At 38.0% G+C, this 27,641-nt stretch overlaps 1 protein-coding gene across 1 annotated transcript in view; it reads left to right on the forward strand.

Annotated features, from left to right (window-relative positions):
- LOC106056618 (G-protein coupled receptor GRL101-like) overlaps positions 1-27,641 on the forward strand; it is a 239,774-nt gene that overhangs the window by 192,515 nt on the left and 19,618 nt on the right. Inside the window, exons 8-16 of the mRNA XM_056015265.1 lie at positions 17,211-17,309; positions 18,283-18,399; positions 19,108-19,242; positions 20,480-20,635; positions 21,280-21,396; positions 22,486-22,602; positions 22,732-22,863; positions 23,795-23,920; positions 25,152-25,269. Coding sequence (XP_055871240.1) covers positions 17,211-17,309; positions 18,283-18,399; positions 19,108-19,242; positions 20,480-20,635; positions 21,280-21,396; positions 22,486-22,602; positions 22,732-22,863; positions 23,795-23,920; positions 25,152-25,269 — 1,117 coding nt within the window. The remainder of the gene's footprint in view (positions 1-17,210; positions 17,310-18,282; positions 18,400-19,107; positions 19,243-20,479; positions 20,636-21,279; positions 21,397-22,485; positions 22,603-22,731; positions 22,864-23,794; positions 23,921-25,151; positions 25,270-27,641) is intronic.

Below are 27,641 nucleotides of genomic sequence, written 5' to 3' on the forward strand. Positions count from 1 at the left end.
ATAAAAATTAAAATATTCAGTTTGCCTTAAAGTTTTCTTTGAACGAAGAAAGGGTTAGGGTTTAGATCAGATCCCTTTTGTTTTCTAGAACCATCCGCCGACATTTTCAAAATACAAAGTGGTTGTTAAAAATAACATTAGCAGAGCGTGGGCGCTGTTAATTAAATGTTGACAAAGTAGTTCTTTTGTTTATTTTGAACCCTAAAATTTTGTGAACAAAATATGCAGGGGGTTGATCCAAAGCCTTAGTCTAATATTAATATCGGTAAAACTTGTTGACTAAAAATATCATCGCCATGTTTGCCTGCAAGGTCAATATTTATTCTATGCCATACATTGAAGAGTATTACTTCTATAGAATATGAAAAAGTGGGGGGGGGGGGGACAGAAAGAAGAGAATTATGAATTCGAAAAACAAAATTGTGCTATTTTAAGGTTATACCTACGCAGAGCATACCTGATTCGTTTTAATGCTAAAATATAATGATATTTAGACATTTTTTTTTACTTACTTGAAAGACCATTGTGTGCTCCAGTAGCATCTAGGATTTTAAAATTTAGTTACTGGCTGATTTCTGCGTCGTTAAAGTTGCGAGTTGCGCCTCGGGAAAAGGTCTGTTAATGGAAGACGAACAACAGGAAGCGAACTCAGCCTCATTCGGGTTACCCTGGTGGAGCTTTGGTGAGGATGGAACAGAGACTGGACAACCCAGTCCAACAAGAACCGTCACGCCGTTTAACAAGGGCAGTGAGTCATCATCAGTCTCCGTAGTTGGAGCGACAGTCCTTACTCGGTGTATTGGCCGCCACAGAATAGCGATAAGAAGAAATTCCCACTGGTCAGCGAGACCTCTGGCTGCTTATAGCTACCAGGGTCCAGGAACGTGGTCATGCGCCACAGCTGCGTCGCAAAGCAATCGTAGTAATGGTCGATGTCATTGTGGAACCATCAGACAGGACTTAGGCTGATGGGCACCCGATCTTCGCTTGTCCGTTTGGAGCCAACCTGTCTAATTAGGGCGCTTTTGGCGCTTCGATTCCCTAATGGACTTTTTCTAATGTCACTTCAAACTCTTAAAAGGGATGACTTCTGACTTGGAAGAGTTGAAAACCTTGATTTCGCAAATTATCACAGCGTGAACGTGATCATCACACATAACCATAACATGAACGTGATCATCACATCACCATAACATGAACGTGATCATTGCACCATCACCATAACATGAACGTGATCATCACCATAACATGAACGTGATCATTGCAACATCACCATAACATGAACGTGATCATTGTAACACCACCATAACATGAACGTGATCATTGCAACATTATCATAACATGAACGTGATCATTGCAACATCACCATAACATAAACGTGATCACCACCATAACATGAACGTGATCATTGCAACACCACCATAACATGAACGTGATCATTGCAACATTACCATAACATGAACGTGATCATTGCAACATTACCATAACACGAACGTGATCATTACAACATCACCATAACATGAACGTGATCATTGCAACATTACCATAACATGAACGTGATCATCACAACTTCACCATACCATGAACGTGATCATCACAACATCACCGTTACAAGCCAAAATTACCAAATCTTGGTTTAAAATATAGTCTCGAGGATTCCTCTAAAATAACCAGATCTGGCAATAAACTATACATGTCACAACGATAGAGACAAAATACCCAGATCTGGCAATAAACTATACATGTCACGAACATAATGCCAAAATACCCAGATCTGGTATAATATATACATGTCACGAACATAACGCCAAAATACTCAGATCTGGTATAATATATACATGTCACGAACATAACGCCAAAATACTCAGATCTGGTATAATATACATGTCACAACGATAGAGACAAAATACCCAGATCTGGCAATAAACTATACATGTCACGAACATAATGCCAAAATACCCAGATCTGGTATAATATATACATGTCACGAACATAACGCCAAAATACTCAGATCTGGTATAATATATACATGTCACGAATATAACGCCAAAATACTCAGATCTGGGACACAATATACACTCGCTACTCCTCGGAATTCAAATTTGAGCCCCCTTCCGCTTGATATGCACCCACAGTGTTTATGTCGCTGAGCCTCACTTTGAGATGCACACTTGCGCATGCGTACACTAACACATACACGCCTCTCTTTGACAAATGATTAATGTTTCTTTTATCTTTTATGCCTTTATTAACAACATGACAAAAATGGCTAAATGTTGAAAGCAGGTATGAGTACTAATTACTTTTTAAATCTACTGGGAGTCAAGACTCCGAGCCTTGGCTACTGACTCCCAGAGAGCTGGAGTCAGTAAATGTCTGGGGGTCTCTGAAAGCAATGAATTTGTAGATCTCTCTCTTGGCGTCATCATTTTTTAAGCTGCTCGTTTATCTACAACACGACAGTAAAATATATCTTCAGATAAATAGACCGTTTCGGGGATTTTTTAGGTCAGTGATGCTCACCTTTTTTTTTTACTTAGGGGGCTAAACCAATTTTCACTATAAATAACAAGCAAAATATACAAAAATATTAAAAAAGAGAAAGCGTATGGAAGGGAAAGAACTATACATTTGCAGCCTTATAGTTCAATACGTAAAGATTTATTCCTCATTTTCGATATCAAGCAAGAATAATTCATTTCCATTAATTAATTAGAGGCAATGAAAAGTGTACACAATTTTAACTTAATCCGAGAATGGAAAGTGGGAGACATAACGTGTACTAAATGTGTACCAGACAGACAGACAAACGAACTGAGTTGACATAAAAATCGAGTCTAGTGGAACCGAACCTCTGAAGCTTCATTATGCACAGGATAGAAATTTCTAGAGACCAGATATTGTCGTCTTGTTGGTTAGATGTAACCCGCCGGCCGTAGTTTGGGGAGCACTGATTTGGGTTAAAACGAGACAGACAAGTCTAAGTATGTATTAAAATGGTTAGACAAGTAGATTTACAGTTGGACAGTCACTGGCGTTTGCTTGTAGATATCTAGTGTATGTCATGTTTTGTATTTGCACCAGAAGTATTTTCTTAATGTTGAATATAAACGCGTCCATTTGTTTTGCCAATTAGAAGTTTAAAGCAATATAACGGAAGATTGCTTACAAAGACAAATCACTTGATGTTCTTGAATGGTCTGTGAGTTTGTAACTTTCTGCACATTGCCTACTTGTCACGTGACGTGACGTGAACACAAGAACATTGCTAGCAAGATTCAGACTGGAACACGGCTCGTCTGCTTTCTACTTTGTACCTGTCTTTCTTTTCAATTATCGATTACAATCTCGTCAAAGCGCTAAATTAGAATCAATCTTTCGTGCCGTTTTGTTTTTAGTCTTTAATTACCGCAGAAAACTTTAATGAAATGTTTTTTTTTTTAAAAGGAGGAAAAAAATGGATGTTTTTTTTATAAGACAACAGGGAATTCTGGGAATCACAGATGAGAATGGATTTCCTACAGAGCCAGTGACAGAACAATAAAGTCTAGTTGTCGTTTTGAAGTTAGTTTACGTTCCGTTTCTATTATTTTAACCGAATTATTTCTATTGCAACTTTCTAGGTCAGTTTTCTTGTCATTTTTTTATTTAGGAGTTCATTAGTGACGTCACTTGGCCCTAGTCACGTCTCTTGGTACAAAGCTAAAAGTACAAACCTGACACTGTAGTCATCTCATAAGCAGGGGCAGACTGGCTATATGGGCCTTCGGGCTAATGCCCGGTGGGCCGGTATCCAAATGGGCCGGTAGGACCACAGTAATCATCTTTTTTTTTTTTAAATCACGTCAGTATTTTCTAAGATAAGGGGCGCACGGATTCGACTAAGTCACGTATTGCTAAAGGTTTTATAGTATTCTCTTACAAGTGGGACCCCACTGAGCGAAGTATTTTTAAAAATCTTATAAAGACTCTACTATTGCCTTATCATTTAATGTATCATATTTCCGAATTAATGTAATAGCCTACATCCGTAGACAGTGTTACTAGTAGGCTTCATCCTACATCCGTAGACAGTGTTACTAGTAGGCTTCATCCTACATTCGTAGACAATGTTACTAGTAGACTTCATCCTACATCCGTAGACAGTGTTACTAGTAGGCTTCATCCTACATTCATAGACAGAGTTACTAGTAGGCTTCATCCTACATCCGTAGACAGTGTTACTAGTAGGCTTCATTCTACAACCGTAGACAGTGTTACTAGTAGGCTTCATTCTACAACCGTAGACAGTGTTACTAGTAGGCTTCATCCTACATCCGTAGACAGTGTTACTAGTAGGCTTCATCCTACATCCGTAGACAGTGTTACTAGTAGGCTTCATCCTACATTCATAGACAGAGTTACTAGTAGGCTTCATCCTACATCCGTAGACAGTGTTACTAGTAGGCTTCATTCTACAACCGTAGACAGTGTTACTAGTAGGCTTCATCCTCCATCCGTAGACATTGTTACTAGTAGGCTTCATCCTACATCCGAAGACAGTGTTACTAGTAGGCTTCATCCTACTTCCGTAGACAGTGTTACTAGTAGGCTTCATCCTTTTAGGGCCTACACACATTTGCAATGAAAAAGCAACATAAGGCCTATATTCCTTTTAAGGATACAGTGTTCACTTGTATGCATGTGTACAGTTGTAGATACATTATCAAACAGAACATAATAATTTTGAGAACAGGTAGACCTAGAATTGGATGTCCATCATAGAATATACAATTTATGGGCCGGATGGTATAGAAATGCCCGTGCCGATTTGGCCACCCAGTTCTCTCCTGCTCATAAGATACTTTCAATTAACCAATTAACATTTACAAAGATTTCCAATCAGCCTAAGCTTTGTTGTAAAGTAAGAAAATGGATTGTAAATATTGTTTTAGTTAATCGCGATGAGTAGATTAAATGTTTATATTTTTTTTTATTTAAGTTTCAGTTTTCGTTTCAGTTTTTTTCCTTGTATTAAAATCGTCTTTAATTTCCCGTTTCTGTTTTATACATTACTAGTCGACCGGCGGCGTAACATACGCCGCTATTTTGCAGGGCCGACCTTAGGCCACTGCAACCTATGCGACCGCAGTGGGCCCTGCATTTTTATAGGACCCGCGCTAATTTTATGTGTCTAAATTATTAAATTAAACCCTTTATAACAGGTTTCTCACGGCCTCCTGTCGATTTAACAGGAGGTCCTAGAAATCTCCTGAAATATATCGACGAACATTGTTATTTTGGTGTGGCCTTCAATATAGAAAACGCCACTCCTACCCGCGATAAAAAAAACAACAACAAAACGGCATTATGCAATACCCGCAATTGTGGAATCAGGTGAAAGAAGCTTCTAAAACTAATGAAGAATTACTTGAGATCAACAATTCTCGTAGATAGATTGAAACATGTCACATGTAAATTATGAGTGGGTCTGGTGTGAATGTACACTTTGGTTTCTTATAGTTGTGACGATACGAAACTTGCATATATAAGTTCATTTTAGTTTTTCCCAGCAAACCGTGAGAAACTTTATTTTTTAACATAAAACAATTATTTTCTTGTCCACCCATAACTAATTTCTTGTAGGATTTATCCCCCCTCGCACGTTTCTCACGAGACGAATCTCGACGTAAAACATTAACTAGCTTCTATAGGGCTAACTTTTAATTTTGACCGCTGGACAGGTGACCCACACACACAATATTCGCTTCACCTGCGCTACGCGCTGCGGACTAATAACTTTTCACACCTATTTCTCCCCCCCCTTCCCCCCCCCCCCCCCCCCGCAGAATACGCATCGCTCTAAGAATAGCGTTGCAATCGGGCTGGACAAATGCATATTCACCTTAGTCCCTACTCTCACGGTACAGGCCATAAATCGGACATGACGCCTGACATGCCCAGTACATAGATACATGTGAGAAAATCAGCTAGCTATCTTCCCCACCCGTTAAACAAAATGCCCCAACTATATATAGAGAGACCAAACATTGTAAGTTAGGCCCGCTAGGATTCACACAGTCTCCTCTGTTAGGAAGTTTAGTTGTGAGATTTCATTAGGGACAAACGGGTAAGTGTAAACATTTTTCTACACTCATTTTATCTTATAGGAATGTGTGAGTACACATTAGTACACAACCACGTTCCCCGTCATTACATTATGACTTTATTATGTATATACATTGTACTATTTTATGTCGATACTATATCTTCATATAATATTATTAATGCCGCTATGGTTGTCTACATTTGAAACTATAGTTATTACATTTAATTTGTTATGTTTCTCCATTCCTGTATTTTAGTGATGGTTGTAAACAATACCCTTTAGTGAATCTAAGTACTGTCTAAGAACTTAGATCACAGTGCTCTAAACTTATAGAGCCCATGTGAAATTAATCAATTCACATTTCTATTATATCCCTCATACATGTTATTATGTCTCCCACCCTTGTGAACTTATAGTTCCTTGGATGAATGTAATTTTGATTAACTATATCAAACCCTTATTACTGTAGCCATATCCCTAATATTTTATTTTCATCTTATCCTTTAGTATATAATATGCTCATTCCCCATTTTACTGTAACTGATTACTTATCGTCGTAATCAAATTTAATGGATGAATCTTGACTAGTATCATCCTACCTTGTACTATAGCCCGTTAATTGTGGTTATCTTACTTATATCCTTTGTTATTGAGTTGTATACGTACTTTAAAGTTTTACACATGATTGTCTTAAATGCCTTATTGGGATTGATACCAATGCCTACATCTGATTGATTGCAAGGCATATGGGAATCCCTGCTCAATGCCTTTAGGAGGTTCCTAATTGTCTGTCTCATCCCCAGCCTGGTTGCTACCCCGATTGCTACCCCTGATTGCTACCCCTGGTTACTACACACGATTGCTACAACTACCAGATCTCCATAGAAAGCTGTAACCGAGGCAGACCACACCAGATACACCCCCCCCTCCAATTACATACCTGTTAGCAAGAAGGCATTGCCTACTGTCCTTGGCCCTAACATATTGCCCAGTGTCCACAGTGCCCTATACTGCCCAGTATCATCTGCCCAGTACCCGGCCCAAACTGTCCACTGCCCAATAGTTATTGCCTAATGCCGACAGATTAGAGCAACCTTCGCAGCAGAAGATAAACTGGTGTTGAGTTAGCACGGCTCTCTACAAGCTAGAGATCACAGCTGAGAGATCGTCCCACTACAACTTAGTCTGCAGCACCAACCATCTCTATTGCTAAACAGGCAGCGGCCTCACCCTACAGCCAGCTTGCCTACAGCATAGAAAATATCCCGAGCCGACGTCCTAAGACAGAGCCGGATGACTCATCCTTCTGAGTGCCAGTCCTACGACCGCCAGAAGACGACCCAGGAGCTAGCAGCTAAGAAAAATAAGTAGCAGACATAGGAACATTCTTCTCCTCCACTCACTCAATAATTAGCAATCCATGATGAGCAGTTACATTAGATATTAGCACATTCATTTCATTCCTTAATTATAATTTTATTTGATCATTTTCCTTTGTACACTTTCATTTATTAAATTATTTTATTTATAAACGTATAATATTGGTCTGTTCTTACTGTTAGTTGCGGTGTGCCTGTACAAATCTTATATGTGAGCGGGATAAAATTAATCAAATTTCCCCTAGACATAAACAAACAAGCCAAATCCTATACTCTTAAGCGAGCAATTCTTGTATGTATGTATGTATGTATGTATATATATTTATATTTATATATATATATAAATTTTATTTCGAAAACGGCTCTAACGTTTTTCTTTAAAATTTCACGGTATGTGCATAATAGTGAGAAAAAAATTCTCATCTCATTGGCCACATCGGGAAAACTCGAGATCGACCGTTATATCGGTTTGAAAATGGCTCATTATCGAAAAATTAATTTTGGCTAGAATGTTTTATGAATGAAAATTTTCCATGACGTAAACGGGAAAAACGCTGCTTACGTCACTAAGCTTACAGCAGTATACTAAAATATTTCTTTGCAAACAAGATCGAGTTCTAAAGGATCAATAGACCTAATTAAACATTTGCGCACCATCTTACTGTAGATTGATTTATTATAGAACTATGAAAGAAAAGTAATGAAATTAAATGTGCCGATATATGATTAGTTATTGTGTTTTAAGTGCTTAATAAGTTGTTTACTCTTTAATTGTGTAGAGCGGTGTAGATACCTTTTACTTTGTTGTTTATTTTGCTGGTGACCTCCAGCTGTCTCGTTCTGAGGTTGCATGCAACCATATGCTCTCTTCTATGTCAGCTAAGTCAAGTTTGCGCCATAAGCTGGTCTTTTAAGCGTTTCGGTGTTACGTAGACCACTTTTTAGCTCACCAAAAAAGACTGCCTTTGGCATGCGTTCGTCTGAGATTCGTCTCCCATACAGGATACTGCTCTGTCCAGCGTAACTGTCGGACTTAAAGAATTCGGATACACATTTGAGACCAAAAGAAAATTTGCTGCCGAGGACAAACGCAGACGCTAAAAGAAAATCTTAATCGAGCATCGCGGACAACGGTTATGCTTGCCTTGGAAGTGGCAAGATATGTAGGTCACAGCTGCAATCCTCATTAATTTTCGGACTCTAAGACAAGCCTTATTATTATTATTATTTTGCTGGTGAATTATTACCATGTGCTCATGCTTCGGTGTCTACCTCTCCTGTACCAAAACAAAGGAAAGGGTCATAACACAGCTTCTCTACGCCTTACTTGCTCACACTAAACATGATATCCATCTAGCGGTCAACGAGTTTGCGTACGCTGCAGTCTCTTTTGATTTAACTATAAACCTCGGTAAAAAGCTTGGAGTTAGGGCGTGTTGACGGAAGGCCCAAGAGAGATCTGAATGGAGGGATGTGTAAAAGCAGGCCATATCCCTCCACGGGCTGTAGCACCACTGGGATGGAAGGATGGCAAAAGCCGGTATGAACTTCTTATAGTCAGGCTGGGCAGGGCACGTATCCCGTATGGGTAACGAGCATATTGTTCGGCGCAACTGAGGTGCCCCACGGAAACGTTTCTTTAGAAAACTAATGCGATGATTTAAGTCTAATAAGAAAAAATGCGCCATTTTACTTTGTCACTAAGTGCATGTTTTACCCTATAACGTAGAAAAGTTACACTGCAATGACTTTCTTTCAAGCCATTAATAGTAAGCCTACAATTGTTTTACGCAAAAGATGGATTGTAAAACTATAAGACGGACGTGAGCTGTAGTTTGTCTAGGCTGTAGGAGGACTTAAAAGACTTTAAATTTAATCGACATGTACAATTAGGCCTACAATTAGAACTAACAGAACACTAAAACAACTCTTCAGATTAGTAGTCTTTATCCGATCGTTCATTTTCGTAATTACAAGAATATTCCCAAAATGACTTCGGGTATGACTTCCTTAACAAATTATTCATCCGAGCGAGGCTCGGTCACCTGATATTATTAACTAATTAACATCTCGTCACAATAGTTAAATGTTTTTTGTTTGGTGTAATGCACAAATTGTAAGACAAATTTCCTTACGGATAATAAAGATTATTATTATTATTATTATTTGGTAATTCTTGCAATTGAGCGTAATCTAGGTAGGAAATAGAATTTTTATGATGACTTCGCTACACGCAAGGCTCGTAAAGTAATACGTAGTAAAGGATGAATAAAATGCAAAGACGAATTTTTTTTCTAATACAAACTCTTAATTTTCACTTATCATCCGTATCCCTACTCAAACTTTTCCCCGCGAAATCCGTTTCGCATAGGGCTCTACAATGGTTAAGTCCGGTTCTGCTATCTAGTGACGGATGAATACTACTTCCTCCCCGCCCTTCTTTTTTTTTTTCGCCTCTTAAATAACCTAGGATACCTCCGTCCGTCCGAGTTGAAAAATGAAAGAGTGATCTTTCCATGGTGTCCAAATTCTTGAGCGTGCTCTGTCGCCTCACTAGTTACTACAGAGTAGATTACTTCCCCCCCCCCCTTTTTTTTTTAAGAAATAAAAAAAAAGAGTGATATTTCTTGGTTACAACGGTCCGGCCCTGCTATTTTGTGCCTACGTGTTCTCTCCCCCCCCCCCCCTCTTGTTTTCTCGTGGACTATCCGCAGAAATAAGAGAGTTATCTTTCCTTTAGTTCTCGTTTAAACTGTTGAGGGAAGAAGAGAATTATATATATATAGATTTTCCTTTCAAGTTTTGTTAGCGTCAACAAAATGATTTTGTTTTCGTTAATTAACGGTCAATTTCCTTTTCGTTTCTTCGTGAGTGACAACCATTTTTACAACAGACGATTGTCGTGCTACGAATATGATATATTTGTATCGTTGTAAAAAATTTAGGTATTGAAGATTCGATACCAGTATTTAACACTGCAATACCCTATAAATCAATACTTGTATCTCCTGCGCTATTAGCGCCACTGCCACATCGCAATTCGTAGACATTGGAATACATCTAAACGCACACCAACATTTAAATGCGAGTCAAGAATTTCAATCATTCCCTTCCTCAGCCCTAACATGCAAACACACAAACAGACACTTTTGCACACACACACACGCGTACCCACACACGCGCTCACTCACACGCACAGTCACTCACATACGCGAATCCATTAACTTGGAATTTGTTTCTTATCCTTTCGAGCTCTGACCGAGTAGAAAGTTGGGTTTTTTTTTTCATGGCATGTTTGAGGCACTGAACTATATATATACATACATACAGCTGGAGAGATTAGATTTCTCTGTCACGTTGCGTGAAAGCTGCTAACCCTCTGGCTGCTACATCGTCTGCATCAATGATTTGTATTTAGGTCAATTTGAACAGGTCGGTATAGTTTGTATGGATTATATAGATTGGTAGAGTTTGTATAGATTATATAGGTTTGTAGAGTTTGTATGCGTTATATTGGCTGGTAGAGTTTGTATGCATTATATAGGTTGGTATTTGTATAGATTATATAGGTTGGTAGTGCTTTGATAAATATATAGTTTGCTAGACTTAAGAACATCAAACTGAAATGCTCTTTTAAGTTGGTTATATCAAAATTACAATTTGGATTCTTAGGTATGGCTCTTCAATTCTAGAAAACAGAAAGAAACAAAACAGACGCTGAACAGAGCTTTGATGATCAAAACAAAGGAATAGTCACATGTGTCTAGATTGACCCCATTAATAAATTCAATTGACTTAAAGATTCTCTAATACAGAAGTAATAATACAGGAAAAACTTAAATAAAAACAACTAATTTAAAAAAAAAAACAACTCAGAAAGACCAAAAGATAAATATTACATTTTTGATTTGGAACTTCTTTCATTTGCAGGGACTGATTCATTTAAGTGATCTTTTTAAGTGTTTTCATAGGTGAATTTTTCATTGAAACAATTTTAAATTTAAAAACATCAACAAAGTGATATTGTTAGAAAGGAAGAGAGCCACTGGGACATAAAGCTAGTTGCTTGAATCAGACTGGACAACCAATGACTTGGAGCTATTGTCTTTAAAAAAAAAGTTTTTGTTTTGTTTTTTCTTGTTATCGTATTTGTAAATGATGGTACAGTGTTGTATGTAGTCGTACTACTTTACTTGTTTAGTCTTCAGTTTGATATAGACGGTAGTATGTTCATTCTTTAATGGTGTTTCTCTAATCAAATGTGAATGTTCTTTTGTTATTATGATGTTAATTTTTGCGTCAAATATTATCCGCGTCTTTTATTGAAAGAAATTTTGTTTCAAAGTTGTAGTTTGAGTGGCCCCCTAAAAGATACAAGGTAACCTCGCGTCCTTCCGATCCACATCCCGGCACTCCCACAAATCCTGTTATCACAAAGAATTGAAGGAAAAAATGGTTGAAGAATACAGAGTGATCAGCCCTTGGCATGAACCAGTTCTCTCCCTTTTTCCCGTCGTTTTTTTAATCCCCCTCTTTGCCTTTTAATTTATCCCTTCCCCGAAGTGGCACTTTGTATTTCTATTTACGAAATTCTATCTGGGGGGAGAATTATTGTGAGCTAATCATCTAGTCTACTTCAACAGGTGCGTGAGAGGAAATAACATTGGAAGGGGGGGGCGCAACTGTATCAACGTTGAGGGAGGGGGGAGGTTTGTGCAGAAGGCGGACGATAGCAAGAAATCACCCCCCTTGAACTGTCAAGCTGCTAATCAAAGGGAAGCTATTAGTTGTATACAATCTGATTGTTCATTCTACAGATTGCGTCCCCTAGACAATGCGATGTGGTAAAATAAATAAGGTGATATGTCATTCAATACTTTCACGAACTGAACTCTGCGACTTCTTGGGCGTTGTTATAGAAGAAAGGGTGGAGAGTGACAGAGAGCTAGGCTTTAAGATTCAGAGATAGAGAGAGAGAGAGAGTTAATAGAGAGAGAGAGTTAATCGAGAGATGTTTTAATAAGCTGAAAAGAAAGGTACTACTGTATCCGTATGTTGATAATAGAAAAGTAAAAAAGTAAACTAAAACGTAGATATGTATCTACTGGTGGCGATGGAAGTAAACATATAAAACACTGTGATTTATCACAAATGAGAACTTTCATTTTATAAGTAACAAAACTGGTCAAATCAGATAATGTCAAGGCACTCGGTGGCTGAGTGGTAAAGCGCTTGGCTTCGAACTGAAGTGTCTCGGGTTTAATCTCGGGTTCAATTCTCGGTGACGACTGGGACTCTGAGTTCGTATTTTTAAGGACGCTGCTGAATCCATCCAACTCTAAGGGGTACCTGACATTAGTTGGAGAAATAAAAGACGGCTGGTTGTTGTGCTGGCAACATGAGACCCTCGTAAACAGTCGCCCTTCGAAACAGATGAGCTTTACATCTTCTGCCCTATAGATCGCGATGGGTATTGTTCTTCACAATTATTGACCTTAGATTAACAAATAAAAAAAGCACCAATAGATAAAACATTTTATTGTATCTGCAAATACAAAACAGTGAACAGATTACCTGAAACATCTGTTTAAGTTTGTTTTAGAAATTTCGAATGTTCACTTAGAGGAATTCCTCTTTCAGACCTAGGGCATACCGCCTTTACTTTTACCTAAATAATGTCACATACATATTAGAGCTTGGTGGACTCAAAGGCGCCCGAAGATCCCGAATGTAAAAATCCCAGTCTTCACCAGGATTCAAACCCCGGACCCCGGTTTGGAAATCAAGCGCTTTACCGCTCAGCCACCGCGCATTCCTTTACAACTGAAGATTATTACAACCTAGTTCAACCTCTGGCAGTTCGGTATGGGGCATGCTAGGTGCAAAGCGGGCATCTGTATGTTCAAATTACCAATTTAATTTTTTTTTAACTTTAAAAGCATTGCGCTTCAAACCTTTGTTATAAAGATACATGACAACAGATTAAAAATCATTCTGATTAAAAATGACAGATAATGAATCATTTATTGATGTCACAGGCCGCCTATGGACAAGGAATTTCTGGGCGACTGCGAAGGTCGTTGTCTAGGTGGTTGGATCGCTGGACATTGTCCAGGATCTCATCATTTGGCGCTAGCCATGGTCAAATAAGAGTAGGCCTCTATATTTAGCCCTACCACAAATATAAACAAAATATGATTTGTAACAATTGAAGACATTGAAGTACGCACACTATGGAATTATTGTAAATCCTGACGATATTGTTTCAATTGAGCAGTTTGTTTAGTGACGTAAGTCACATCCTGCGTTCTGACTAACACACGATCTGTTTGCCAAATAATTTAGGGGGGGGGTTAGTTTTAAAATTCCGAAATCTTGCCTTGAGCTGCCTCGCCAGGTTTTCGTTTCATTAAAAATTGTATTTCGTATTTTTATTTTATCTCAAGACATTGAAACAAAAAAAATCCCAAGAAAGTAATTGAAGATCTCATTAGAATGTGAATCAAAAACAAAAAGGAAAAAGAAGAAAACTGTTGTTTTTTTTAAGACGGTATTCGATAATTTCTTCCCCTCTTTTGCTCTAGATTTTCTCCCTCTCATGTTACGAGATTGAATTCACTTTTTGTCAAGGGAAAAAAGCTAGCTTCACGAAACTTCATGGCGAATTTGACGGAAGACTTAAGTTGTAATGGTATCTATATTTTCAGAGATCCTTTTATTATTTTCTAATATCCAGTCATTTCAAGCAGAGCCGCAACTTTTATAACAATAAAATATTCACATTTGTCTATAGTTGTAAAGTCACTTAATTTATAGCCATTTCAAGACAGAAGACTTAAAAAGTAACAAAACAGTAATGCACAGACGTAGACATATATAAATATAGACTGGCCGAAGGAAGTAACTTTATGTAATTTGAAAACATGTATATCTATTGTATTCGGATTTCCGAATTATGAAAAATTGCATGCTCTTCATTCTTAGAGATTTAAAAAAAACACTAGTGAAAATAATGTAATGCTTATATAGGTTATGGCTGAAATAGATATGAATACTTAACTTTTATACTGTTCATAAATGCTGTATAATAAAGTACACAAAATTGCAAGTCACAAATTTTCGTTTCATAAAACTCTTTAATCGGCCAGTCTATATTTATTTATGTCTATGTGCACAGAACAAAGAACGACAACTTACAAATACAAAAAAATTACCAGAAAGACAAAATAATAAAGGCACATTTGCGCGCCAATTATCAATTTAAACAATTCTGGCAAGCTGGAGGCAACAAATGACTCGCGTCAACAGAGCTGATAAAAGGATACGACGAAAAGGAACATTTAAATCGACCACGGACGGACGATGGTTATGCCTGCGTCGGAGGTGGCAAATTTTGTAGGTCGCAGGTGGGGCTGCGTAGCCACAAGAATACTGCATTCCTTATTAATCTGTCGAAGACAGGTCTTATTATTATGCAAGCTCAAAATTCCAGTCTTAAACGAGACTCGAATCCTGGACCTCTCTGTTTGGAAGCCAAGCACCTTGCCCCTCAACCACCAAACCCCTACTGTAACATTTTGATATTTCTCAAGGAAATGGTCAAACTGATTTCCCCTTCCTCTCTCTTCTCTCCCTTCATGAGTTGTATGTGCTATAAATAAATGGGGCTGCCCCCTTCTGTTGAAACTTTCACTTGTTCCCTTCTAGAACTTTCTAATGTTTTCATTCAGTTGTGTCCAACATTTGTCGGTCTAGGGATCACGTGAATCTTGGACATTTATCTCGGGCCGCAACTGGTGAGACAATAGGAACTGATGCTCGGAGGCTCAATTTAATACTGTGAGTGGAAGTCTCAAGGAGTCATAATTCTTTGAGTCGCGGTCCAGATTAGACCCGCGGGCCGTGGTTTAGGCATCACTGTTGTAATCCTGTACCGTTGTTGACCATAGAAAATGTCAAGGCCGCTGGTTTTCACAACAAACATCAAAAGAGGATGTACTTTAGTTGGAACTTGTGAAGTCAAAACAAATTAAGTTGAGAAGAGCAGAAGTCTGTCTTACTGACCTAGGTCAACACATGAAGAAAATTTTGTTGACAAAAATCAGAAGATCAAAGTCATTGGAAAACAAGAAAAAACATTGGAATACTTTTTGAAAAAAAAAAGACGAATACCTCCATTATATAACTTAAAACAAAAAAAAAATGTAAAATATCTTTGCTTAAGTCGGGTATATAATATAACGGTCAAACCAGAGTTTTCCCAAAGTTGCCAACGAGCTAGCAATTCTTTTCTTAGCGATATAGATCATCTGTTAAGTTTATAGGAAAATTGTTAGAGCCGTTTTTGAGATCAATGTCCAGGTTCAAAGTATTAAAAAAAAATAACTTGAATTTGGCTATAGAAATAGAAAATATTGATCTTAAACGGACTATACGTCTTTGGTTATTTCCGCATGTAGGAATTTATTAAAAGTTTTATAAAAAATCTTCAAGAACATTTTGCGCAAAGTCTGCTCGGTCCAGATCTAAAAGCCAATCTTTAGAATAGTATAAAATGTAGTCGACATACATTCGCTTAACCAGAATCTATTTTTGAGGAGTGGGGATTGGGCGGGGTAAACAATTTGTCCTTTTTTTTTAAATCTATCATTCATAGGTGCAAAATACTTGCTCTATAAGTTGTATACATACGTGATTTTTTATTTTTTTAAGCTTAATATCAAATAATGCATCGCTTTCAAGGGAAGTTGATAACGGTCTTGCCAGGGCCAGTAGTGTTTTTCGACACCTTCAGGCAAGAATTTGACGGAATAAATCAGTGTCAACCCTTCTATATGGACCTGGGGGACCTCCAAGATTACTATACAGAAAGCAACCTAAACTTCTTGAACGCTTTCACCAAAGATGCTTGCTCTCCATCATTTACATACGTTGACAAGACCGCACTACAAACCGTTGTATCCTTACGTATGGACAGTATAGAGGGACTTCTTAGGGTTCTGCAGTAACTCTGGCAGGGCACGTATGCTATAGGGGGGCCGAACATATGCCAAAAGCAGTCTTTTTTTGGTGAGCTGAAAGGTGGTCGACGGCAACGCTTTAAAGATTTCCTTAGGCGCCAACTTGCTTGAACTGACACAGAAGAGGTCACCAACATTAACGTGTCACCTTAAACCAGTGCCTCCCCCTTCCCCGCCCAGTTCTATTTTTACTTTGCTTAAACTTCATATTGAAACTTTATCTGTATACATAATCCTCTACGTCGCCCAACCATGCGGGACACCGCGCACGAACGCCGACTCTCTAACCCTCCTCCCGCCCTATGATTGAACAGGCTACACAAGGTTCTATATGGGAGGGGGGGTATTAAATATACTAACATACAATAATTAATAAGCTTCTTGAGCCCTTGAATTCACTCTCATACTAGTAGGTCTATATCTATTAGTCTATTATAGTAGTATTTAGACTGTAGATCCAGATCTAAATATATGTAGGCCTACAAGCAAATGGTTTTATTTTTTAAAAAATTGATTTAGGTTGATTAGCTATTTTGATAGCTCCATTCATACTATTTTTACATTCACGCATTCGCTTTCTTATATCATGATTATTTCGTTTAATTGTTTCCAAAACAGTGATACGCAAATTAAGATCCGCGGTTCGCGCGTAATATATGGCAAGTATTAAATATTTCTTTTTCTTTCATTTCACAGTTTTATGTTTTATGTCTGTCCTTTCAGCCCTCCACTACCGTTGCCAGTCAGGTTTTTATAGGCTGTCTAAGCACAGATGTAATGGCTTCACGGACTGTCCAGTCAGTGAAGACGATGAGATTAACTGTAAGTCAAACCTTTGATTCTGCACTGTTACATGTAGTTGTTTGCATTTATTGCTAGCGTTGTTTATTTAGTTGTTAATTATTTAAATCATTAATTTCATTGATTATTGTTGATAAGGTCCAAATAGTTTTATCAGCTATGAAAAATTCGTTCATGTAACATGGGCGCTTGTTGCAATATATTTAATAAAATACTCAGAAAGACACAAAGATAAAGGCACATTTCTCGTTCCATATGCTAGGACAAATTTGTACTAAAACTCCTTCTTCCCTAGCGCTATTAAATCATGGAATAGATTGCCTGAGCTAGCCTGGAAAACCAGTGATTTGGGGAGTTTAAGTCATTTGTTAATATGCATGACTAAATGCATGACGCGTAGGACGTAATCATCTTCTTTTTTGAAGTAACGTCTGTATCATATAAGATAAGATAAGATAAGATAAGATATACAATTTGCACTGGTAGTGAAGTTTAAATGTTTTATAGTTACGTTTTGTTACTTTTGAGTTTCGGGATTTTCAGGGCGCCCCTGAGTCCACCCAACTCTAGTGGGTAGCTGACTTTAGTTGGGGAAAGTAAAGGCGGTTGGTCGTGTGCTGGCTACATGACACCCTGCTCTTTAACCGTTGGCCAAAGAAGCAGATGACCTTAACATCATCTGCACTATAGATCGCAAGGTCTGAAAGGGGAACTTTACTTTTTTTTAATTGTTAGTTTTAAACTTAAACAAAGTATAAGGTGGGGGGGGGGTAATTCAACTTATACTACCACATTAGTCACGTACAATAGCTTTCCCTTGTTTGATACCAAATATAATAATTAAATACCAACAGTTCATTAACTAACTGGTTAATTTGTTATTGACTCTTGCGTTGTCAGGTAAAAGAAATAATTGTGCAAAATGTAAGATTAATCCGAGAAGCTTTGTAATAAAAATATCTTTTTACTGATGACGAAACATTGAATATTTTAGGCGGAAAGCCATGTGACGCCTCACAAATGATGTGCAGAAGTGGGCGTTGTATTAATGAGACGAACGTCTGCGACTTCCATTGTGACTGTCAGTACTGTGAGGACGAAGAAGGATGTGGTGAGTAGTCTGGGTTGTTGTTTTTTTACTATGGTGCCTAAACTACGGGTTATATCGGGCTATCTAGACATTCGTAGCCTAAGCACCCAGTGCCCATAACACAGTACCTATAACAGTGTTAATAGCACAGTACCCATAACACAGTGCTCATAACACAGTGCATATAACACAGTACCCATAACACAGTGCTCATAACACAGTGCATATAACACAGTACTCATAACACTGTGCCAATAAGACAGTGCTCATAACACAGTGCTCATAACACAGTGCCCATAACACAGTGCCAATAACACGGTGCCAATAACACGGTGCCAATAACACAGTGCCCATAACACAGTGCCCATAACACAGTGCCCATAACATAGAGTCTTCTGAAGTGGTGTTCGGATGTCTACTATTCTATTGTATAACCGCAGTCGTGTAGAAAGTGGGGTTTTACTTATACATATTTTTTAATGGATAGTTAGTTCCCTCAATTATACCCGATTATTGGGTCTTTAAATATTTCCCTTAACATGTTAATTCTCAACTTCTTTCAAAAACAATAACTGTACTACCCAGTTAAGGTGCTATATATTATTGTCACATCTTTATTCAGTGTTAACATCAATCGATTTTACAAAAGCGTTTTGGGCAAGGGGGAAGTAAGTTCAAGTAACCCTTCTCGTCAACTTTTTTTTTTAATTCTCTCTCTTTGTTTTCTAGATCAGACATACTGTGATCTGAGTTCCCACTTCATTTGTCTGAAGGCCAATCGTTGTCTTCACAGCCGATACATTTGTGACGGCGTGGATAACTGCATGGATAAAGATATAGGCAGCGATGAGAATTTCTGTTCAGGTAAGAAGCTGGCTTGATCTACAACTAGATGGATGGTCCGATACTGATAGTGGGATGATATTGAATCTAATAATAATAAGGTTTTCTTCAAGTCCGAATATTAATGAGGAATGCAGTATTTCCGTGGATACGCAGCCCCAGTTGTGACCTACATACAGGGCAATCATAACCATTGTCCTCCGGTGGTTGATTAAGATTTTCTTTTTGCTGCCTGCGTCTGTCCTCGGCAGCGGACTTTCTTTTGGTCTCAAAAGTGTATCCTGCGGCCTTTGTGAGTGACCTCCAGCTGTCTCGTTCTGAGCCCGCATGCAACCAGGTACTCTCTACTAATGAGTAGCTAAATACAGTTTACAAAAATAAAAATTTAAAAAATGAGCACGTCTTTATTATGTGTCGGAAAAAACAAAACATGTAGTGGAAACAATGGTTAGTTTTCAATGAAAGATATATCGTCTGACCCTAAAGTTACACACTAAAACTTCTATATTAATAACGAATAAAAACAAGTGTTTTTCCTAGTAACGAAAGCAAAACCAAAAAAAACACACAAAAAACTCATTGAAAACAAGCTATTAATAGCTATGAATATAATTACCCACGGAAATCTCCTCCTTGTAGACATAACAAGCTGATATTTTTTTTTTTACGAAGCCTATATTAACTCACTTCGTCTGTCTGTCTGGGTGGAATCTTTTAGACATTTTTTGCTTCCACTTCCCATTCTCTGACCAAGTTGAAACTTTGCACAATTATTCATTGTCGGTGCCAACACATGACTCTGTCAATAAATAAACCAATTAGTAAATCAATTCGTCGTGAAGTACATAGAAGTCTATTTATAAGCGCTGGTTATTATTATTATAACTTTTATATAGCGCTACTTTCATGCTTATAGCATGCTCAGAGCGCTTTGGTCCAATCTCATGGATCGGTGGGGGGGGAGGGGGTATCTAGGAGTTGGTTTTCCGTGCTGCCTTTAGGCGCTCAGTAAGCGCAACTCTGCCCGAGTCGGGTGTCGAATCTCGAGCCCCCTTCTAGGTAGCCGAGACAAGCCAAGTTCAAGCGCACTTTACCTCTCGACCACGCTTCCCACATGAGTGTCTGTGTTTTTTTCGTGTGTGAATGTATATCGTGCATCTATATTGTTATTGTTACAGTAGTTACGCTGAGGTTGTCCATTGTACTCAAACTGAATTTCCATTTGTTAGGATCAATAAAGTTATCTTATCTTATCTAGCCAATATTACGGAGTGCTTCACGGCCCTGAGGAAGAGTGGCTACTCCTTCCCAATGTCCCAAATGTTCCACTGTAAGGACGGCCGATGCATGCTGACCAGGCACCAGTGTAACACAGTTCAGGAATGTTTTGGGGGAGACGATGAGCTGAATTGTAGTAAGTATCACTAGATACACTTATCACTAGATACACTTATGTCAAATTCTATTCACTTTATGTGAAGACTGGAGAGTTGAGATGGCGTATGTGTCAATGTCTGGATGAGAGAAAGATGTTTGTGGATACGATACGGGTGGATGACTGTGAGACGCGAGGAAATAAGGATGTCCACGTGACGCGTTTGTACAGGTACGTGTGATAAGCAATCGTGGAGAGAAAGGGTATTGAAGACGACTTTTGTAGCGTTAGTTAGTAAGTGTCAGAAATTAGAGATAGTTAACACTTACAGAGTACGCCACTTCATGCATGTGGTGTAAGGTTTTATAATAAATATACATAGATTCTATGAACTGCTACGAGTATACCTGTCCTTGCATAAAAACTACCAACACTTAAAGAACCCGCATCATAATACTTTCAAATCAGTCGCCATGTTCTCCTCAATGGCGCGGAGCACTGTTTAACAAACTGTGTATGTAAATTGTCTTACTCTACGTAACACCATTCCATTGAAAGCGTGGCAGCCATTCTCACACTGTAGCCTTATGCGATCCACTTTGTTAACTCGATTCTGTACCAAGTATTTAGGGTCGTTGTCATATTTATGCTAAGTAGCACCGCCATCTTTTGAATGTCCTCAGCCTTCCCAGCGTGTGCTCCTGACGAGTTCCGGTGCGGGGGAGGAGATTGCGTGAAGAGACATCAGGTCTGTAACAACCAAAGAGACTGCAAGGATTGGTCCGATGAGAAAGACTGCTGTAAGTAGACAATGAAGTATTTTTCATTGGAGACATTACATTCAGTAGAAATGACTCATTTAGAAAAAAGAATTTGAAGATGAGTGTAAAAAAAAGTATATATAAAAACTACTACTAAATGACTTGCTTTCATCTAATGGAATTGCATAAACTATTTTGAACCAATTCTATAACTAACTATGATTTCGGTCCCTATGAGATGATAATAAAATTGTGCTATTGGATGTATTTCAATCAATTGTTTCTGACAAAAGGTTTCCATGCCGCGTTTTTAAAAACTATTTTAAAAAACGTTGATCCAGTCTAAAATCGGACTCGAGGTCTCAAGCCTCCATGATGGAAGGCCGACTTGTTTGCTGCTGAGCTATTTAAGAACTTACAAAAAAAAAAAAAAAAAAGGTTTTATAGTTAATTTAAGATTGTTAGCGAAAGACCCAATTCTCTACACAAGGATTATCTCCAATTACACTAACAGTATTTTAATATATAAGACAAAATAAATTAAATTACCACTAGTTTATTAAATAACTTGTTTTTTAATGTATTGTGTATTAATAGTGTTGTCATCGTCAATGAATAATTGTGCAAAGTTTAAATTTGATCCGTGAATGGGGAGTGGGAGAAGTAAAGGAGCAAGACAGACAGACAGACAGACGTAGTGACTTAATATAAAAAAATGGCCGCTAGTTGCAATGCTAGATCGTATTTATTTGTTTACATAAAATTTAAGGATTAAAGTTCAACTCACCCACCTCTAACATTATTTTTCCGTAATTGAAACGAAAAAGATTTATTTGTTTAGAAATACATTATTCTTATGAACAATAATTCAATACTCGTAATCTTTTTATTAATTTTTTAAAAAACTATTTTAAGTAGGTAAAGGATAACTACTACAATAAAATATAGAAATACACTAATCAACTCATCCATTTCTGTCTCTTTCTCTACATACGAGCTGAAGTGATTGCCGAAAAAATAGTAATAAAGTATTTTAATGTTCTCTTTCTAATCTTGTATCCTTATTCCTAGCAACCATTGGGGACATATTTGATATCTTTATTGATCACTGCCATTTCTCTCCACCAGCTCAAAAGATTTGTTCAGCAGACCAAAAGCAATGCAAGAGTGGTCATTGCATCCCATCCCACTATTGGTGTGACCGTTTCCCAGATTGTAGGGACGGCTCGGACGAACGTGATTGTCGTGAGTTGTACACTGTGTTACTATTTAAAACCTATCAGCTATTGGTCAAGTGGTAACCTCTTGGGATGTCCATCTAATTCTATCCCAGACTGTTGTAATACTTCATATTCCATGCACTTTTGTTTTCAGAATACAGGAAATGCTTACCTGACGAGTTAACGTGCGCTAACGGTCAGTGTGTGCCACTGCGCATGTTCTGTTACAACGGAACTGCGGGTCAAAACAGAGGATGTCGGGACGGCTCTAATTTATTGAACTGCAGTAAGTATTTTTCAGCCGGTTATAATTGGAGGCACGCTGGCGAAGGGGTAAGGTGCTTGGCTTTCCGAATAGTGGATCCCAGGTTCGAATCCTGATGAAGACTAGGATTTTTAATTTTGTGTTCTCTGGGCACCTCTGAGTCCACACAGCTCTAATGGGTACCTGACAATAGTTGAAGAAAAAGTAAAGTCGTTGTTTTGGCCACATGATATCCTTGTTCACTCTATAATTGTGTTGACTCATTTCGGGACACCTTTTTGGGAGAGTTGCCGTGTCCAGTCCTGTCATACTTTGCTTAGATCCTTTCGCGCGCTCGACGCATTGGGCAGCAAGCTGTCTCCATAAAGATATGTCACTGGCAATGCCTGAACCCTCTTCCCAGCTGGTGTCCACTGCTCTGAGGAACCCGGTGATAAGAGAATCACTGTTCTGCTTCCCTCCTGCAATATATAATAATGCGAAAAGACTTTTTCTTCCATAACAAATGTAAAAAAAAAAAAAACCACCAAGAAATGGTTAGCGTTTCAAACAAGATCCTGCTGTTTCAGTGATCACACTTTTCCCACGTATCTAGGACCTGATGGTAAAGTAACCAAAGTACGCTTTGCTCTTTAAAAAACATCTCAGCGAGTGGTACTTTAGTGTACTAGTCTCAGCGAGTGGTACTTTAGTGTACTAGTCTCAGCGAGTGGTACTTTAGTGTACTAGTCTCAGCGAGTGGTACTTTAGTGTGCTAGTCTCAGCGAGTGGTACTTTAGTGTACTAGTCTCAGCGAGTGGTACTTTAGTGTGCTAGTCTCAGCGAGTGGTACTTGTTCAAAAAAAAAAAAGGTTAGAAAAGCACTGTGCCTTGTGTATCCATACTTATAGAGAAATATTTAGATACATTTGAGATATGTTTATTAAACAAAATTTTCTGTCGCAAACAACAGGTCAACATACCTGCCAGGACCCACAGAACCAGTTCAAGTGTCACAGAAGTTACTGCATAGACAAGACACAAGTCTGTAACAATGTCTGGGACTGTGTCTTCAACTATTACGATGAACAGGAATGCAGTGAGTCCCTGACTTTATGACTTATTTTGTCATGACTTATTTCTTAGTGACTTTAACTTCGTCACTTTTATTTTCTTTACTTTCTTGTATTTATGATATGAAGCCTAAAGACTTATAGCTTCATAAGTTATATCTGTATGACTTACAACTTTTAGACGAACCCAACAATAGTCCATCAAAGACACGAAGAATGGGGGATTTTCATACATGGAGGAAAACCTATTAAATAGCGAGCTATTTGGTGTATCCGGTGAAAGTGGTGATAAGCTAGGTGTTCTTATAAGTGAACTATATTGCATGTCTTATTTTTTAGCAATACAGAATCACATTTTTAAGATCTTCTACTTTTAATTAGTTGGCAGTTATCAAGTTCATTTGATCGTCCTTGACAATTGTTTAGTTTATCGTGAAATTCCCCATTGAAATCGATCTGTATTTGATGAACATTATTTGAATGCGTTTTCGTGCTAGGGTAGAAATATTATTTGACTAAATTACACACACAAAAAAAATGATTTGAATTAAGCAGAAGAAAGCTTTAGTTGATGAGTGGTAGAGCTTCATTCCATGTCCTCGGTCTAACGTTGAGGAGGGAGATAACACTGGTGGGAACATCGGTTTCTCCGTACGGACCGTACTGCTAGAGACTAGACTTAGTACGGAGTCCTATAGCACCTAGACTTTCAAAGAGATTTCAGGTGAAAGAAGGAAAAAAGGGGCGGAGTTGACAATAATCCTCAAAGTCTGTTTAAACTTGTGCTCGAAGATCAAGGGATGTGCAATTACTTGACTGTGGACGGTGGACCTCAATATCGATTTAGTCTATAGTGCAAACTTCAATCTTAGTCTCTAGTGCAAACATTAATAATGCAAAATATGCTTTTTAGTTTCTTCAATTCTGTTCTTTATTAGCCAAAAAATAAACATAATATCTCAGTTCAATAAAATATTTTTTTTTCTGTAATGATCATTGTAAATACTTTTTGTTGATCTCGGTTAAAATATAGCGAAACAGTCTTTAGTGTTAACTTCAATCGCTAAATGGGTTCCTTTTTTTTTATACATTTTTTCTTTATTAGGAAAAAAAAAGAAATTTGTTTCTATTATCCACATAATAAATCATTTTAACAAAAAATGTACACAATATAATTACGTTTTTGATGGCGTTTAAAATGTCCACCAGTTCAATCTCAAAGAGAGATAACGCGCTTCATGTTTTGTCCACCTCCAGACTACATTTGTCCTGCTGGAAGTAATCTGTGTATTTGCCACAACCAGGAAATGTTCTGCGACCACAGGAACCTGACTCAACTGCCGCTGCCGATCTCCAAGGAGCAAATTAACAAGTTGTAGGTAATTTTTTTGTTCTTTTGGTTTTGTTCATGAAACTTTCTAGTTTATTGGTTAGGAATGAACGATGGTGAGAAACTTACGTTTGATAGCAGGGACCATAAACATTTGATACGTTATTCTGTTCTTTACTACCCTTTCATCAGTTCAGAATGTTTCTACATTTAGAGTGTATGGAAGAAAAAAAAAGACTGAGGCCATATATAGCTTGGTATCAATGTTTAAAATGAACTATATATTACATCTTTATTTAATAAGTTTCTTGAGTTCTACTATTTGTCCGCTCCGAAGTGGTCCTCAATCCTTTGTCATATTAATTTTTTTTCGTGAGGCGACCACATCAGTAACAGATACCAATATAGGATCTCAATCATTTTGTTGAAAAACAGAAACATCCGGGTTCTTATCCGTTGGTTCCCAATACAACTTCTCCTTCCAGTTTTCTCAAATGAAGGAATGCACTCTAAGCAGCAAAACTCTATTCATTGAAGAAGTAATCTAGTCTTCGTGTAGGTCATGTATTTACCAAGGCGGATTTTTTATAGTAATGAAGTCTGATTTTTTTTTTAAACTTTTTTTTGTCATTAAAGGATTTTCTTTTTATTCCTAATATTTGTATTAGTTTTTAATAACATGTATTTGTTAAAGTTGTATGTATTTGAAATAGTCACATGTGTTTTGTATTTGATGAAGTAACATGTATTTTATATAATAAAATGTATTTGATATAGTGGCATGTATTTGATATGGTGACATTCATTTCATAACGTGACATATTTGATATAGAAACTTATATTTGATACAGTGACGTATTTCATATGCAGTGGCGTATCTAGGATATGGGAGAAAGGGGGGGGGGAGAATTAGAAGATCCCCCCGGGCCCCCACTTGAGGAGTGCCCCCAAATGAGAGTCCGAAATTTTGTTTTTGAAATAAATTAAATATGACCTCACTGCCATGTAGTCTTGCTTTTTACGTTATGTAAGTTACTGCCCCTTTCGTATGTATTCCACACAGATTATTAACTCTTTCTGTGCGGGGTTACTCTTAATTTAAGGAGTAGCTTCCAAAGTGCTAACTAGTGCCGTGTTACTCTCAGGAATTAATTTGGTATACAGGCTAGTTTATTTCATCATCCTTATCGTTTAAAAAGAAAGATAAGAGCACTGGAAACAAAGGAGACCATGAACGTGTCGAAGAGAAGTCTCACTATTCAGGTGATTTATACAAAAGTAAAGCAGTCGAAGAAGTGAAAATGTCTCTTAATAAGAGACTATCTCAGGAGCACAATGACGTAATGCAAGGGGCCCCGAAAGAGGTCAATTCCACCTGGGCCCCCTAATCCTTAGCTACACCGCTGTTGATATGGTGAGAAATATTTGATATAGAAACATATATTTGATACAAATGTAACAGAAAGGGAAACAAGTCAAGTATTACAGAAACTTAGAAACACTAGAATGAGAAATCAAATACACCATTATTGAGATCTAAACCTATTTCAACACAACTCCTGTTGATAGCGGACTGGATCATTTTGAAAGACTCTGTCCCCGTCTTATTTGTTGAATATGTATGGCCTCCTTCAGTCGCGAAGCGACTATGAATCATCTCATGCAAATGGGATGAATGCCTAGGCATTAGTTGTGGTCGGAACGATGTCGCCCACACATCAGTTCCCCCCACTCCACGCAGCTGATGTATCCAAAGGAACGGCAGTGACGATACAGTTTGGGGTCAGCGGCGTCGCAGGTTCTGCCAGAGTGTAGCACTGGGTGCTGCAAACTGCCTTAGGGTCGCCAGCTCCTGATTTTTCCTCAGAGTTGACTCCCGAAGCCTTTCCCATGATTGGGTATAGCTGCAAGGCAACAGAGGTTTGAATTTAGAGTTTTCCTTCTCGTAGGAAGGTAGCCTGCCATGGCTAACGAGCCCCTCCTACCCGAAGCTTACTGGTTAAGGCGCCAGCTACTCGCCTTTGCCCCTTCTCCTGTTAGTGAGAACAGTTCCGCCGGTCTCAATATCTGAGCCACACGTGAAGGCCAGGAGTTGGACTGGTTGTCAGAGGCTATTTGAGACGCATGCCATTAGGAAGCATTTTATAGGTAGTGGAGTGCTTACATCCATTACCACTTCCGGCAATGACAACCTGAAGTTAAAATAAGACATGTTTATTTCAAAGCTTTTATTAACTCTGTTTGGTAAAAAAGTTTAAAAATTATTTCTTGTACTTGACAACACAAGAATCCATTTTTTCAAGATTACCAATTAGTTAATTAACTATTGGTTATTAATTATTTTGTTTTGTATCTCAAATAACGGAAAGAAATTGTACTTGAATGATATGGTGGTATAAGTTGAATAAGCCCCCTTC

This window comes from Biomphalaria glabrata, chromosome 17, assembly GCF_947242115.1.
Source record: "Biomphalaria glabrata chromosome 17, xgBioGlab47.1, whole genome shotgun sequence".
NCBI lineage: Eukaryota > Metazoa > Mollusca > Gastropoda > Planorbidae > Biomphalaria > Biomphalaria glabrata.